This window comes from Mchenga conophoros, linkage group LG14, assembly GCF_057382185.1.
Source record: "Mchenga conophoros isolate Kocher_MC1m ecotype Shallow Benthic linkage group LG14, M_conophoros_male_GT1.1, whole genome shotgun sequence".
In the NCBI taxonomy this organism is placed as follows: Eukaryota; Metazoa; Chordata; class Actinopteri; order Cichliformes; family Cichlidae; genus Mchenga; species Mchenga conophoros.
In genome coordinates, this window is record NC_140539.1 from 40,691,730 (window position 1) to 40,709,412 (window position 17,683).

The 17,683-nt window shown below is 44.6% G+C and overlaps 1 protein-coding gene across 3 annotated transcripts in view; it reads right to left on the reverse strand.

Annotated features, from left to right (window-relative positions):
- Positions 1-14,479, reverse strand: part of LOC146560474 (S-arrestin-like) — a 22,962-nt gene extending 8,483 nt beyond the window's left edge. For 2 of the 3 annotated variants that reach the window (XM_085244603.1, XM_085244605.1), the window contains exons 1-12: positions 14,398-14,479; positions 9,817-9,884; positions 9,164-9,224; positions 7,598-7,642; positions 7,033-7,232; positions 6,048-6,107; positions 5,775-5,842; positions 5,563-5,698; positions 5,361-5,445; positions 4,601-4,673; positions 3,046-3,183; positions 568-645 (exon numbers count right to left, since the gene is read on the reverse strand). In XM_085244603.1, the coding sequence (XP_085100729.1) occupies positions 568-645; positions 3,046-3,183; positions 4,601-4,673; positions 5,361-5,445; positions 5,563-5,698; positions 5,775-5,842; positions 6,048-6,107; positions 7,033-7,232; positions 7,598-7,642; positions 9,164-9,224; positions 9,817-9,864 (992 nt within the window). In that variant the 5' untranslated portion in view covers positions 9,865-9,884; positions 14,398-14,479. Of the gene's footprint in view, positions 1-397; positions 468-567; positions 646-3,045; positions 3,184-4,600; positions 4,674-5,360; positions 5,446-5,562; positions 5,699-5,774; positions 5,843-6,047; positions 6,108-7,032; positions 7,233-7,597; positions 7,643-9,163; positions 9,225-9,816; positions 9,885-14,397 lie in introns of those variants that run through there. The other variant, XM_085244604.1, reaches the window with a different exon arrangement.
- Between the last annotated feature and the right edge of the window lie 3,204 nt (positions 14,480-17,683).

A 17,683-nucleotide genomic window follows, 5' to 3' on the forward strand; every position in this document is an offset into this window, starting at 1 on the left:
ACAGCCCCACATAGCAAAATTGGTATGGCCCAGATCAGGCCCACACAATGTTCTTACACATGGCCCACATACCGCAAAAAATGACGGCCCTTTGGTGGCCCAGATCTGGTTGACATACACTCTGCCGTGACACCGGTCAGTCAGAAGTGCCAGCTTGATGCCGGATCCAGGCCAGACTTGTTTTCTATGAGCCTGGCCAGATGGACCAAAACAAGATTGAGCCAGATGTGGCATGCCATCACATAGACAGTGCCGTCTAAGCCAGGCCTGGCCCACATCTGGATGACAGACCACTTACCATGCCAGAAGTCAGCTAGCAGTGCCGGCTTGACACCAGATCTGGGCCAGACCTGTCTGCTATTTGGGGCCAAGGTGTTGGTGACGTTGAAGCTGTTTTTGTTGTTCTGTGTCATCAGTTGCTCGTATTCACAATGTGTTCAAACCACTGCCTCGTCACACCTGAGCTGCTGTAAGTGAGGTCAGGCAGAGGGCCTGTAGTGACCTTTGACCCCTCACCAGACACCTGAACATACACACACTGTTAACAGCAGGAAGTGTGAGACTCACCCTGAGGCGACCATCCTCAGCACGACCTTATAGGAGACCAGAATCCCCTGAACCTCCTTCAGGACCTCCTGCTTCACACTGAGACACAGACAGCTCTCATCAGCTTAAGGAAAACTTTCTGAAAGTCACACAACGCTCTTTCGCTAAGCTCAGGAAACTCAGGTGCTCTCGGCATTGTGTACTAGCACGCTATGTGGTTAAAGGACAGGTTCACAGCTCTGTCAGGGGTCACAGGTGTCTGAAAGCACGAGCAAGGTTTCAGGCTCGTCGGCACAAACTGAGAGTCAGGAACCGTTTGCAGCACAGAGCTTCAGATCATCCAGAGTCCCTGTGGTGTTTCTAACCCAGCAGCTAGAAACAGGTCAGAGATCTGACCCCGCAGAGGAGACATTAGGAGGGAGATGTCCGAATCATCGAATCAAATAATTGTTTGGGATGCTTCTGGTTCCACCTCTAAGAAGAAAGTTAAACTGTGGAGGCTTCATGACCTGACAGAACAAAACGAGACCTCGGCTCTGACACTTGGATGAGTCCATTTCTATCATATTTCTAATTTCAGTGGTTGATGTTCTGGAAAACATAGTTCAGTCTCCTGGAGGCTTCCAGTCGTCAGAGGTCATCAAGCTGTGATTTAAATTGAAAAATTTGCCAAAGTGATCCCACTATATAAAACTGGTGATAAACAGATTGTGTCAAACTATGGACCGGTATCTTTACTGCCTCAGTTTTCAAAGATTCTTGAAAAACTATTTGCAAACAAACTAGATTCTTTTATTGATAAATATGATTTATTGAATGATCATCAGTATGGGTTCAGAAGAAATCGCTCAACATCTCTAGCTGTGATGGAATTTATTGAAAATATTGCAACGGCTGTGGATGAAAAACAGTTTGGAATAGGTGTGTTCATTGATTTACGTAAAGCCTTTGATACGATAGATCATTCTTTACTTTTACGGAAGTGTGAAAGGTATGGTTTAAGAGGTGTTGTACAATTTTGGTTAAATAGTTACTTGAATAATAGGTTCCAATATGTGAGTATTAATAACATGAAATCTATAGTTAGAAAAGTAACTTGTGGAGTTCCGCAAGGATCTGTTTTGGGACCTAAGTTACTTTTACTTTATATAAATGATATTTGTACAGCCAGTGATGCTTTAAAATATGTGATGTTTGCTGATGATACAAACTTATTTTGCTCTGGAAAAGACATAAAGAAATTACTGGAAACAGTAGAAACAGAACTCATGAAGTTAAATAGATGGTTTGTATTTAATAAACTATCATTGAATGAAAGTAAAACAAAATTTATGTTATTTGGAGGTAGTAAAAGTAATATTAAAGTAAAATTGAATTTAAATAATGTTGAACTTGAAAGAGTATATGAGCCAAAATTTTTAGGAGTAATTATTGATGATAAACTTTGTTGGAAGCCCCACATAGAACATGTGAAACGAAAATTATCCAAGTCTATTTCTATTCTTTATAAAACAAGAGATTCTTTGAATAAGAACTGCCTTTATTTATTGTATACTTCCCTTTGTTTGCCTTATATGACCTACTGTGCAGAAATTTGGGGGAACACATACAAAACATATTTGGATTCAATATTTAAGTTGCAAAAAAGAGCTATTAGAATAATAAATAAAGTTGGATACAGGGAGTCCACCAACCAGTTTTCTGTAGGATCCTCTATGTTAAAATTCATGGACATTATATATTCTAAAACTTTAGAAATGATATATCGTGTGATGAAAAAGAATGTTCCAATGTGTATTTTAAGGATGTTTCAACTAAGAGATGGAAAATATGATTTGAGGGGGTCTTATGTGTTTGAAATGCCTAAAGTGAGAACCAATGTTAAGTATGTGTGTCAGTTTTGGGAGTGAAATTATGGAACGGACTTAATGATGAACTGAAGATGTGTTTTTCTTTGTCATTCTTCAGGAAGCTTTTAAAAATTAGTATTATACAAGGTTATAGAAATTTGGTTTGTTAACATTTTTTTGTGTTGATTTAATTTCTTGATTTATCATTGATTTCTTTTCAAACTGTTATACAACTTATTTATCAATGCTATTTATTTTCTTGGTTAAGGATTTGATTACTTCTATGGGGGTAAGGGATAGGATAAGTATAAGCCATAAGGCTTCAGCCTATTCACTTTTCGGTTTCTGTTTGAGTACTTTTATGTAAAATTATAATCTGTTGTTGTTGTTGACTGAAATAAAAATTTCAATTCAAATTCAACTGAGGCTCCATCACCTCGACGGCCTGACCAGACTTCAGGCTCATCTGATGGAGTCTCCGGAGATCTCGTGAGAATGCAGCCGGTCTGAACACTGTGTGTATTTTGCCCAGAATGCTCTGATGACAGATCTGTCTCACCTGCCAGGTTAAATCATGTGAACCTGTCCTTTAAAGAGCAGCCGTGTTTCCTGTCTAACACCATCATTAAAACCTCAGTGTGTCTCTGACATGCTCGATGAAGCCAGGTTGGTGTCCTCGTGTTTAAGTCGCCCATCCAAAGCGAGTCCTCTGCGGTCTTTGTTGTATGCCAGCAGAGGGTGCAGGGTGTACTCCTGCTTCAGACTGGTGCCACAAGGCACAGAGTCACTGTAACCGAAAACATAACATGATTAGAAACCTCTTGGTCAAACCCAGGGTGGTTAAAACTAACCCAGCTGACAGTGTGAGGTCACTAGGAGTATCTTTAGACCAGGGGTCACAACCTTTAAGACCCAAAGAGCCACTTGGAGCCGGTTTCCACGCAAAAGAAAACACTGAGAGCCGCAAATACTTTGTGACGTCTAAAATGAAGATAACGCTGTACATATTGTTTTTTTACCTTTATGCTTTGTGTGAACAGCTAAAGTGTGTTGCTTATGAAATCCATGAAGTGCTACAGAGAAAACTACATTTTATTTATGTAATGAACACATTTCGATCTCTTAAAGAAATATAACAAAAGGAAAGCTGAACTACAATGATCCAGCAAACAAAAACTGCTGTGAGCCGCCAGCCTTATATCTCCTTTGGGCTTTTGGAGCCTTGACCTGACTTTTAAAAATAACTGGAAAAAAAGCTCTATGCTGCTGAAAAATGAAAAATAGATATTTACAAAATTCTGCCTAAATATGTATTTTACCTGGTTAATGTGTGCGGTGGGGCGTGGTCTGCAGCGCCGCTGCAGGGGAGGCGGACGCACCTGAGCGGCACCAGCAATCACGCCTCGCCGCCTTAAAGTCTGTGCTCTCTCTGCGGTTGTGTGTCGGGCTGTGAGCTGCAAAGCTACAGCCGGCTGTGTGCGTACAGCAGCCGTGTGTGAAAGTGGTCAATAAAGAGAAGCTGTAAAGCGTGTTCATGCAAACATCGTCAGGTCTGCCGTGACATGTTTACAACGGGACTTCTGCTCCTGAACCTCTGCGCACAGTGAAGTCACTTCATCTTTACAGGACTGTAAGCTGTCGTCTGTGAGGCGTGAGCGTGTTTGTTTTTAACATAGTTCGCGGTGGAGCTGCTGACATAATGTGGATCCCAAGGTCCATAATTGGCCTACCTGGGGTTGAAAGTCTCGATAAATGCAGGCGTTTCAGCGGGCACACCGGCTTCCGCCAGTGTGACGCTTATTTTGAGCGATGAAGAAATAATAGAAAATAAAAGTGTATTTTTATATTTCAATATCACAATAATCTTCCAATTTAGAACTACAAGTTTAAAAAGAACTAATACAAAAAAATACACTTCAGCTAAATGTAATTTATTTTCCCAAACCACGCAGAGCCGCAGTATAAGGACTAAAGAGCCGCAGGTTGCCGACCCCTGCTTTAGACCAAGATGTATCAGGTACGACAGGGGCACATCTGTTTTTAAACAGATCAATGCAAAAATTAAATGTACAGGAAACATCTTCCTTTTGAAAAAAGAAAAAATGTTCTGTCTGATCAAACTGAGACCATGAACGCAACTCCTGCTTTAAGTTCCCTCAGAAAATATTCAAAAGAAATATACTTCTGTTATATCCTTAACTCACCTGGTCTCCTCTTTGGCCACAGACTTGACGTACTTATCGTTGGAGTAAAGGATGACGTGGGTCACCTGCTCGACTAAGCACAGAAACTCAAAGTAAGCCACCGTGCTGCTGCAGACAGAGAACACACCTGTCTGCTGTCAGAGGCCTGCAGGTGAGGCAGCGTGTCACCGCCACAGACACCTTTCCTCATGTTTACAAGGAGCAGCTTTTCTGGTTAAACATCTCCTTAGGTCACAATTCAGTTTGGCCAATCGTGTCTGAGCAGGCTTTGGTTGCATGACTTTTTAAATTTATGCTAATGGAAGGAAGTGTTATCAGCTGATGTCTCCAGTCAACCCGATACCACTGCAAAGTGCGTATTAGACACGCCGTCCACTGTGTCCATTTCACCCTTTGCCCCTCCAAAGAGTGAAATGTGCAAGCGTGCAGTAAGCTGCAGTACCAGCAGGGGGAGACATTTTATTTAAAGTCATTATGTCTTGAAATAAATAAGCCAACAAAATAATGTAAATACATATTAGCTGCCTAGCTTAGATGTTTCTGGAGAGTAAGGACTCTGGAATGGACTTCATACAGTTTTTGTTCACTACAGACTTCTCGGCTTTAAATCAGTCGTCTCCCCTGATGGTAATGCAACTTCTGCATGCTTGTACATTTCACGCTTTCCTTTATAAAAGGAAAAACTGGAGAAATGATGCTTGGTGGCAGAGACACGCTGCTCTACGTCACCTTAAGTACTCTGAAGCCAAACTGATGTCACCTGACAAGCTGATGTCTTTGATGTTCCTGCTGGACGAGTTGGTGATTTCAACATTGGCTTTGAGCGGCTCGCCGTGGTAAAAAGTCTGCAGACAGGTAAGCAGACAGGTAAAGTGCTTTCATGAGTATATCTGTGAGAGTCCTCCAGCTTTCAGAACCTGGTGGTTCTGGTGTCTGATTCAGAACCTGACTGAAGCTCTGACCTCTTTGGGCAGGCTCAGTTTCACATGCAGAGGTTTCTCGGACATCAGGAACTCAAAGGTTGTCTCTGCGCTGGGAAGCAGTTTGCTGTCCTCTGGACTGAACTGGATCTTACGGATGGTGAGACGGACAGAACTCCTGCAGAGAGGACGGAGGAACACGTGAAAGGCTGTCCATCGAGTCTTCAGACTGAGATCCACTCTGAGCGACTCACTGTTTGTCGATCTTCTCGTCCTGGTTCTCACCACAGAAAGCTTTCACCTCAAAGTCCACCGCACATTTCTGTCCAGCACACAGAAACACACAGTTTGCACATTTACAGCTAGTATCATTCATCGGGCAAATTGGCTGCTTTCAGAGGACTGCGTGACAACGCAGAGAGAGGGAAGCTGATGTGAAACATCAGTGTGTGTACTCTGAGACTTTGTGGTGCTGAAGCAATGTACAGATGAAGAACATGAAAGGCTGAGTGTAGTGATGGCGTTACCTTCCCCACGTCGGACAGTCCGGGCTGCAGAGTGATGGAGCAGGGCAGGTTGTCTGGAAACTGAAGCACATTAGACCGTCACGCTCGTCCTGTACGGTACCCGAATTGGTACGTCTCATTCTAACCTCTTCAACAATAAACACAGGAATAGTAACTAATCAAGACAATCTATACGATTAGAAGAGTGAAACCCACCCCTTCCTCTGTAACTGCGCCACAGACACACGCTGGTGACTACAGAACAATGACCTCGCCCGTGTTCAGATTTCAGTCAGGTTCTCGAAGGTTCTCATACAGCTACAGAGAACCCTCCTCTTTATTTCTGAAAATTTCTTCCCTAAAATGTTAGATTGTCTTTCTGAACGGTTAATGATCATTAATTTCTAACCTCTCAGAGAACTCTACTCTTTTCTGCTCAAATGTGGACATCCATCCATCCATCCTATTCTGCTGGAGCCTATCCCAGCTGTCTTAGGGCAAGAGGCAGGTTACAACCTGAACAGGTCGACAGTCTAGAGTTTCCAGTGAACCTGACCTGCATGTCTTTGGACTGTGGGAGGAAGCCGTAGAGAACCCACGCACACGGGGAGAACATGCAAACTCCACACAGAAAGACCCCTGTGGTTGAGTCAAGCTCAGGACCTTCTTGCTGTGAGGCAACAGTGCTAACCACTGTGCCACATTTCTAGTTTTAAAGAGAGTTTTAACAGATTTCTGAGACATTTGTGGGGGTTTTGTTATTCTGACTGGTGCTCTAATTTTTTATTCATTCTGTAATCAGGTTTTCCTTTTTTACCTTGAGGATTTTGGATGACGATTTAGGCCAGATCTGCACTGGGTACAAAACCTAACACAACAAAAAGGACTCTATTCCAGACATGACAAATGTGGCCTTTCTGTTTTCTATCCTTGAACCTGATGGAGGGATTAAACCTCTTCCTCTAGCAGGGCCTGATCTTTCCAGATGTTCCAGGCTGTTCCTCACCTCGAAGAAAAAGGGGAAGGCGTTGTTTCCAAGCTTTCGCAGCAACTTCTGCTGGATCTTGGTGTGGGTGAGCTTTTCTTTGTCCTGCAGCTCGGGGTAAACCTGCCGGGTCACCAGGAAGAGGTCCCTCCTGAAGGCCACGCCCATCACATCCATGTCCTGACGGCCGTAGCGAAATGTGCACGACAGCATCACATACACTAACAGACACCGAAAAACAGGAATGAAGCCACACATCCAAGAACATGCTGCACCAGGAGAATCTGGCTCCATCAAACCTAAATCAGTGTGAATAGAAGCTGGAGAAACGTCTGTCAGAAGCTGCTTATTGTTCTCTGAGATCTTTTGTGTCGCACCCACCCCACACTGCAGAGAAATGTTCATCTGCACAGAAAGAAGCTTTCATTCAGTGAAATATGTTTTACACAGGAGCCACAGTCATAAGCCCTGTGGACCTCCTCCGGTAAAGCTGAGCTTCTCCACACTGACGGGCTGAAGGAGGGAGTCCCACGGCACCTCCTCCGGGTTCTGTCTTATGTTACTGCACACATTTAAACACACTGACCTTTCTTTCCTTTGAGCTGCACTGGGTCAATCACAATCACGCCATCTGTAGGAAACAGGAAGTGATCAAATCACAACACATTCCTGACTGTTTTAAAGGTTTGTCACTGTCCTCCTACTGGGCATGAGCAGAAATGGTCAACTACTTCCTGCTCTGCTACCATCCCCATATCCATGGCTAGTTTACAATTAGCAGTAAAACCAGTGAGCACTGTTCTTCAGTCTGTTCACTGCGGTGTATGGATCCCACAGCACAGGCCACCCCTTCTTCTTTAGCTCTCAGTGAAGGCGGTCGCACTTTTCTCCTCTCCTCCTCACCCTTATCTTCCCTGCTTAGCCTCTATGTCCTTGTCTTGTGTGCATTACTTTCCCTGGAATAGCCTCCCAATGTCGTTCTCTAAAACCTAAAGAGAATTATGGATTTGATCAACTGGTCTCTGAATGCTATTGACACCCTTTTCTCAACGAGAAGTCTGGGCTCGGGAGAGCCTGAGTGCCCTGGAGGGACTTTCCCTGCCGGATACACGATGGACGGGTGGCAGAACTGGAGGACTGTGTGCCTGGCGGGACTGTCGATCGAGGACGCTGAAGATATCTATCTATTCGGAACCGTGATAACAGGGTTCATGCTGATCGGAGTTGGCTTAGCCCTGGTTTATCGGAGAAATAAGAGAGCGGAACCGGCTGTTCAAACCCCCCCAAGGCTGCCCGCTGGGATCGAAACGGAACGAGGCGCGACCTCTCACAACGAACGTAATATGGTCAACACCTTGGAGACGCTTGCAGCTGCTGTGAAGGCTCAAAACAACACCATTGAGCGTATGAGGGGAAACATCAGAGAGAGGCCTGCTCACAATGACACCCTTGAGCGACAGTTGGAACACATCGCGGAACGGATCACTGCAGCTGTGAAGTCTCAGAATCAAAAGAACGATAACACCATGGAACAGAAGTTTGATACCATCATGGGGAGGCTCGCGGCTGCCTGCTGTAACCCTAATTTCCCTCGGGATGATTAAAGTATTCTGATTCTGATTCTGAACATTCACCATGAGCGCTGTGTGGTGGAGAAGCTCTGTTTAAAGAGTCGGTCCTGGGTCTTTGACCCAGTTTGGAGTGAAGTATGGTTTGTGACTCAGATTTCATATTCTAGCTCTGTCTTTATTTCTATATTTCATAGTGCTCTGAATTTTTCATTATTCACATTTCTAGTTCTATGTTTCTTGTTCATGTTTGGTGTCTTCGTTTCCGGTCTGTCCCTGTCTTGTACCTGTATCTCTCTCCTTCTCTGGTCTGTCTTTGTGGCTCTTTACTGTCGTAGTCCTGTCTCTGTGTTCTGCTCATTTGTCTCCACAGTCTGTCATGTCTCCATGTTTTTCTTCCCCAGTCTTTGTGGGGTCCTGACAGAGTTTATGCTTTTTTCTCTCACAGGGCTCAGCACATGCAGAGATGTCATGAAGACATAGGCCTGCATCTGTCAGTCCTCCATCTTTAAACATTTTCAAGAAACATTTTTCAATCAGTAGCAAAAGCAGAGCGAGAGCAGGTAGTTAGCATCAGGACTCACCGACTGGATCCACAAAGTCGCAGTGATCCACAAAGTCCCTCTTTGCCATGTAGACGGTCACCTGAAAACACACGAGGGTCACGTAAGACTCAGAGTCTGCAGGAGCTCCACATTCCCTCTAAGCAGGGTGGACCATCACATGCTTGCAGAGGCAGAAATGACAGCACAGCTCTGAGTAGAGGTTTTTTTTTGTGCTTTTAGTTTCCCACAGACCGGGAGCAGAAGGCGCATCGGTTCAGTTCATCGATGGAGTTAATGTTTTTGAACCTTTTCCCATTCTGAGGTCAGGAATAAAAAAAAACCTGAATGTTTACCCGCAGGCAAAGCAGACATTAATATTACAGTTACTCTGTCACATGTCAGTTCAATTTGGATTTCAGCACAAAGATGCCATCGCAACCCAGAGGGTCCGGATTAACAACCTGGATCCTGTTGCACACAGAGCGGTGGAGCAAGATCAAGGACCAGAACTTTATGGATGCCTTAAATGGTGCCCTGAGTACAAATCAGCATCCTTTCAGTGCTGATGTTTCTATTAGGGGGAAACTTTAGTCTCTCCAAAAGGAACTTTGATATGACCTCTGCTCTGGGTTTCTAAACCACATCTTCTCCATGACTTATGATGTCGATGCTGAACTATCTTCAGAACTTACCGACTTGTCACGGGACACCTTTTTAAAGACGACGTGCTTGGGACTCATGCTGAGTGTTGGATCTTGACCTGCAGCACAGAGACATTCACATATCAAACGTTTATCATCTCAAAGTTAAATTGCACACAGCCCTCACACCTAAACATCCACTCGTGCATCTATGGATGATTAAAGCATCCCAGTAATATGACCAACTGAGAACACAGGCAGCAGATCTAACGCAGTTTTCTTTAACATTGTACAGACATGAAAGAAACTCCGACTAATAAGAATAATAAAAAAGATCTGGTGGATGGAGCACTCCAGCTGTGGTTTCGGTGGGTGATGGTCTGGGCTGTACTCGGGTCAGTTATGGAGCCGTGCTGCTGCAGGCTGTGCTCAGTGAGATTTCTTCATTGTCTGGAATCACAGACGCTGTCCAGACAGAGCACATTCTCCTACAGCTGCAGATGTGCCTCAGCATTAATGACGCCATCACAGATGTGCCAGCTACCCCTGCACCTGCTCGGAGGAGGTGGGGGAGTTTCTGGATCTTCGTGTGGATGCAGTGATGTGCTCCACTCCTGTTCCATGTTGCATCCACCAACACAAACCAACGCCCACCAACACCAACCAACATCTACCAGCACCTACCAAGATCCACCAAAATGTGTTCCTGTTTTATTGTGAAGGTCTGCGTCTCATGTGAGTGTGTTCAGTTTTACCTCTGTCTCGTCTTGTTGATTATTCCCAGCTGTGTCCACCACCTGTGTGTAATTCCCCTGTGTTTCTCTGTGTATTTAAGTCGTGTCCTCTGTCATTGTAGTTGCTGGTCCATCTGTGTATCCACCATGTCTCACCCGTGTGTTCTCCCTGCTGTCCATCTCCTCTGCTCGTTCTCATTCTTGTCCAGGTTTGTGCTCTGTAGTTTAGTTGTTTCCAGTCTAGTTTAGTTCGTGCTCCATTTGCTGTTTGTCCATATTTATTTCGTGTTCAATAAACCACCTTCACTTCTCCACTACTGCCTGCGATTGGATCCTCATTTATTATTTTCACACGGCTCTCCTCACCCGCCGTGACAAAAGTGAAACTAAGCAGAGTGCACTCCAGAGTTGTTTTTATCGAAACTTAGCGTGTGTAGCCGAACTATATATACACCTTGTGATTTTGTCAGAGCTGTGGATGCGTGCTCGTCTCCGCAGTTCTTCATTTCCGGAAATGTAAAATAAAGATCATTTTTTGAGTTTTGACCACTCTGGGTCTAGTCTTTCTTTGCTGCCAAAAGAATTCAAAAGAACGTAATTTCCAAACACAATTTGGAGACTGTTATTCATGCCTTTATTACCTCATGCTTTGCCTATTACGATTCCCTTTTAATTGGGGTTGGGTTGTGATCCGTGTGGTCGCTGAACAACGGTTCACCCCTGAGGAAAAAGGTACCTTTGTCCTACCAGCTGTTGAAGAAAAGGAAATGGAGGAGTCACGGAGCCGTGGGTTTCAGCCACCACTGAGACCATCGACTTTGAGGGGACTCCTGCAGATGGGTGAGTTGTAGCTAACTTGTATACAGTCATGGAGAGTGTTTGTCTGGCCGAGGGGGGGAACGCTGGCCGACTCTGGAGTTCGAGTCTCCGGAGGGAAAATCCTGGTGGTTTGAGACCCCAGGCCTGTGTTCGGGTTTTTGTCCAGCACAGGGACGGTAATTAAAATCCACCGTCGGGAAAAATCCTGGTGGTTTGAGACCCCAGGCTTGTGTTCGGGTTTTTGTCCAGCACAGGGACGGTAATTAAAATCCACCGTCGGGAAAAATCCTGGTGGTTTGAGACCCCAGGCCTGTGTTCGGGTTTTTGTCCAGCACAGGGACGGTAATTAAAATCCACCGTCGGGAAAAATCCTGGTGGTTTGAGACCCCAGGCTTGTGTTCGGGTTTTTGTCCAGCACAGGGACGGTAATTAAAATCCACCGTCGGGAAAAATCCTGGTGGTTTGAGACCCCAGGCTTGTGTTGGGAACGGCTCATCACAAGGACAGTGGCTCGAGCACGCAGTTGGGGAGAAGCCGGCCCAGGCCTGTGTTTGGTCCACAGGGACGGCGGTTCGAGTACACTGTTGGGAAATCATTCCTATGTGCAGTGACGGTATTTTAGCACTTTTCTGCCGGTAAGGGAAGAAGGCCATTGCAGAGGACGCTCTGAATGTAAAGGGAAACTGGATCCAGTAAAGCGGCAGGCTTCCACCAGGCGGCCAGGCACAAAACTCAATGCGTGACTGTATGGTAAGAACTGAGTAAAGATTAGATTAGATAGAACTTTATTAATCCCTCGGGTGGGTTCCTCTGGGAAATTCGATTTCCAAAAAAGCACAGCACCGACAGAAGTTACAGAGTTATACACACACACATATATATAAATACAGAGACAATATAAATAAAATATACGAAGGGGATAAATAGAATAAATAGGAATAAAAATAAAAATACAAGTGAATTGCACATTTCAAGTATTGAGTCTATTGCACTGTTGACTATTTACAAAAGTATTGCACAAAAGGTATTGCACAGTGAGGTGAAGAGGCACTACAGCTTAGTTGTTCCCTCCTTTGTCCTCCTGTTTCCCCTCCCTCTCCCCTCCAGAGAGGAGTTAAACAGTCTGATGGCGTGTGGGACAAAGGAGTTTTTAAGTCTGTTAGTTCTTGTCTTTGGGAGAAGCAACCTGTCACTGAACAGACTCTTCTGATTGTTTATGGCCGTGTGCAGAGGATGCCCAGCATTGTTCATAATGTCCATCAGTTTCTTTAATGTCCTTTTCTCTGCCACTGTCACCAGAGTGTCCAGCTTCATGCCGACCACAGAGCTAGCCCTCCTGATCAGTTTCTCCAGCCTGGATGAGTCCTTCTTTGCTGTGCTGCTCCCCCAGCACACCACAGCATAGAAAAGTACTCCAGCAACCACAGTAGGTATGGTGTTCTTGGGATGCAACTCAGTATTCTTCGTCCTCCAAACACGACGAGTTGAGTTTATACCAAAAAGTTCTACTTTGGTTTCATCTGACCACATGACATTCTCCCAATCCTCTGCTGTATCATCCATGTGCTCTCTGGCAAACTTCAGACGGGCCTGGACATGCACTGGCTTCAGCAGCGGGACACGTCTGGCACTGCGGGATTTGATTCCCTGCCGTTGTAGTGTGTTACTGATGGTGACCTTTGTTACTTTGGTCCCAGCTCTCTGCAGGTCATTCACCAGGTCCCCCCGTGTGGTTCTGGGATCTTTGCTCACCGTTCTCATGATCATTTTGACCCCACGGGATGAGATCTTGCGTGGAGCCCCAGATCGAGGGAGATTATCAGTGGTCTTGTATGTCTTCCATTTTCTGATGATTGCTCCCACAGTTGATTTTTTCACACCAAGCTGCTTGCCTATTGTAGATTCACTCTTCCCAGTCTGGTGCAGGTCTACAATACTTTTCCTGGTGTCCTTCGAAAGCTCTTTGGTCTTGGCCATGGCGGAGTTTGGAGTCTGACTGTTTGAGGCTGTGGACAGGTGTCTTTTATACAGATGATGAGTTCAAACAGGTGCCATTCATACAGGTAACGAGTGGGGGACAGAAAAGCTTCTTACAGAAGACGTTACAGGTCTGTGAGAGCCAGAGATTTTCCTTGTTTGAGGTGACCAAATACTTATTTTCCACCCTGATTTACCAATAAATTCTTTACAAATCCTACCATGTGGATTCATGGATTTTTTTTTCACATTCTGTCTCTCACAGTTGAAGTGTACCTCTGGTGCAAATTACTGACCTCTGTCATCATTTTAGGTGGGGGAACTTGCACAATCGGTGGCTGACTAAATACTTTTTTGCCCCACTGTACCATCATCCACCAACATCCACCAACATCCACCAACATCAACCAACACCTACAAACATCAACCATCATCCACCAACATCTACCAACACCTACCGACATCTACCAACACCTACCAACACCCACCAACATCCACCAACACAAAACCACATCCACCAATACCCACCAAGATCCACTAATGCCCACCAACACCCACCCACATCCACCAACATCCCACATCTCTGCAGCATCCTCCTCTGACTCCACCTCTCCATCCAATCATGAACTGTAGGTGAGATACTCACTGACCTTTACAGTGACAAATGTTTTTCTCAGATTGTTGAACTGTGTGCTCACATCCTGACACGCAGAGTTGAACCCTTTACATCTCCTCTGAAGCTCTGAGAAGATCTTCTCGCCGTTCCACCTCAGTTGATGGCAGATGTTAATCCAGTTTTACTGGGGTTTTTTGTTTGTTTGTTTTTCAATCAAACTTAATGCTGCATCATATAAAATCAGGGGATACTACAAAAACAAATGTATGAGTTTTAACTTCTGGTAACTCGTCACCAAGTTTAAAAAGTAATTGATCAGATTTGTTGTTTCACATCAGCTGTGAAGCTGTTTGTGCTTTTAGGTGAAGCTTCACAGAATTAAGGAACATCAGCTGACCTTCAGACTTCCTCAATAAACTAATGAAACCCATCATCAAACACTCATTCACACTGATAACAGATTCATCTCTCACTGAACAGACTGACCTGAAGCTGCAGTGATGAAGACGAGCTGGAGAGAAGCAGGTTTGAAGCTGATCAGAACGATCAGTTGTATTTATAATCAGCACACAAAGCCTGGTCAGCATGCACATCATTACAGGAATAATCCTGCAGGCAGACACACACACACACACACACACACACACACACACACACACACACACACACACACACACACACACACCTTTTCTAGTGGGTTGATGAATTTTCTAAATTACCGACTGATGGCAACAAAAGCAGATTTGAATAAAAGTGGAATTAAACATCTTTAATCCAAACCCCTGACCTCACCATGCACCTGACCGTTGGAGCTTTGCAGTAAATTTGGACCTTTTAAATGATTATACTATCATCTCATATCTTTCATAACTTTTTCAGCTCAGCAGATCTCCACATCAAACTTTTTGGCTGAAAAAGATGTTTAAAGTCTTTTTAAAAATGCAGCCCGGTTGCTTCTACAGCGTCTGCAGGAGTCACAGTCAGAGCACTGAGCCTGCTCTCTGTGAGCAGCTGCGTGATGATCGATCAGAGTGTGAAGAACCTGCAGCAGTTTCATGTCTATTTATACAACACACACACACACACACACACGTATATATATACACATGCAGATGAATGAAGACTAAAAGCACATGAGGTCAGATGGTTTTGGTTTGTGTATTGATCGATATTAATATGACATTAACATGATCAGCAGGATGCGAGTCAGCTGAGCCGATAAGTTTCTGTCACTCAGACTCAGCAGTCTGAGTGCTGACAGCAGCAACACACACACACACACACACACACACACACACACACACACACACACACACACACACCTGAAGCTTCGGTTGGACCTGTGTTGGTCTATTCAGCTGCTCGTTGATGCTTCTAAAAGTCTTAAAGGTGAGTCACCTGCAGGACCTGAAAGTGAGGACATCGTGGATATCAGCAGTAAGCGGACACGTTAACCTTTGACCTCAGTCACTGACACAGAGACATGTGACCATAATCTGCTGTGCACAGTGTTGGGGAGTAACGGAATACATGTACCGCCGTTACGTATTTAAAATACAAAATATGAGTAACTGTATTCCGTTACAGTTACCGTTTAAAAAGGTGGTATTCAGAATACAGTTACTTTGTTGAAATAAATGGATTACACTGCGGTACTTTCCTGTTTCATATTGTCGCGGGTCAGGACTGTTTGGGTTTTGTTTGACAGCTACGTTCTGTTGTTCCAGGCGGCAGCGTTACGGTTGCCATGGTTACAGGGCGACGCTCTCTCTCTCTCTGCGACTGTGTGTTTCCTGGGTGAGAGAGCGCCTTTTTGTTGTTGTTGTTGTTGTGCTAAGCTAACAGGCAGAATGCTACAAGCATAGCTCTAAAGAATGTAGCATCATGGGCAGTGTAGTCCGTGTTGCAGGGAGAATGGACTGCCATACACGTTATGGGTCTGTGAGCGCGAGGAGGGAGAAAAAGGGGAGTGGAAAGGTATGAGCTGTCATCGAGGAAAAACGGGAGCTGGAAGCATGTAAATATAATAATAACCACTGCAGCCAAGAAGAGTGCCTGACGAGCCCAGTTGTAAGTAAGCTATTAAGACTCGACTGTACACCGTGTTCCTGTTTTCGTCTGAAAACAATAAGTTTCGTTGGAGCAGTCTTTCAACGCCTCTCTCTGTCTCTCGCAAGAAAAGTTGACCCACACAACAAAGTAAAGCTATTTTTCAGCTACGAGCCGACAGGGACCCCGCCGTATTAGTCAGAGGTCCCTTTACTACAGTTCGGAGTCGCGGACCTTCAGTAATAGTAATAAATCACACAGCAATAGTACATTCACGTTGTTGTAAAAAGCACGATAATATATTAAGTAATCCAAAGTATTCAGAATACGTTACTCTCATTGAGTAACGTAACGGAATAAGTTACAGAATACATTTTGGGGCATGTATTCTGTATTCTGTAATGGAATACATTTTAAAAGTAACCTTCCCAACACTGGCTGTGCATCAGCCACACACTGTCCTTTAGTTTCTATGCCATATGTTAAAACAAGATCTAGAGTGTGATTAAAGTGGTGGGTGGGTTCTTTTACATTTTGAGAGAAGCCAATTGAGTCTAATAACAGATTAAATGCCATGTTGAGGCTGTCATTTTTAGCATCTACATGGATGTTAAAATTACCCACAATAATTATTTTATCTGAGCTCAGAACTAAATCAGATAAAAAGTCTGAGAAATCAGACAGAAACTCTGTGTAAGGCCCAGGTGGACGATAGATGATAACAAGTAAGACTGGTTTCTGAGTTTCACAGCTGGGATTGGGACGGTAAGCAAACTGGAGGGGATTGACAGCGCCTGGGACCATGTGGTTGATGTGTGTGAGAACCAGTTGTTCTAGGCACTTCATGGCAACTGGTGTGAGTGCTACTGGCCTGAAGTCATTTAGGGTACTGGTATAATGGTGGAGCACTGCCTGGGATAGTGACAGGTTGAAGATGTCGGCATACACAGCAGCTAGTTGTTCCCCACAGGCCTTCAGAATTCTGGGAGGAACTCTATCGGGTCCCACATCCTTGTGGGGGTTCACCTTCTTCAGAGTTTTCAGGACCTGTGTGTGTTTGACCTGGAAGCCAGTGCCCGTGGGGCACCTGGGGGCCTTTGAGGTTGTGTCTGTGTTCAGCCTGTCAAACCTGGTGTAGAAGGTTTTAAGACTGTCTGGATGGGTGGCATGTCGGGTGTCTGTGGTAGTTGTGGTTCTTGATTAGTTTATGACAGATTTAATTCCCTGCCATGTGCTGTGTGTGTTGTGGTATAAGAATCCCTTAATTGTTCCACAAGGGGAAATTTTGTTCTAACAGCAGCCAGAAAGACACATATACAAACAAACAGGACACAGAACAGAAACATACACAATTTTTACATATTTACATCAAGGACAATGGTTACCAAAAGCAGAGTACTGTACCGTTATTAAATTAAATAAAATTAAATACAGATAAGAGGCAAACCCTGGTTATAGTGTAAATCGGTTGATTAAATTATTGCTGTTACAGCACAGATGTAAACATCTACGTTTGTTGGGAGCAGTTCTGATCGTACAGTCTGACAGTTGCAGGGAGGAAGGACCTGCAGAAAAGCTCCTTCATGCATCGAGGATGCAGCAGTCTGTCACTGAAGCAGCTCTGCAGTTCAGCAACATTTACATGCATGGGGTGGGAGACTCAGTCCTTCTGTCTCCCACCACCTGCACTGGGTCCAGGGTGCATCCCAGAACAGAGCTGGCC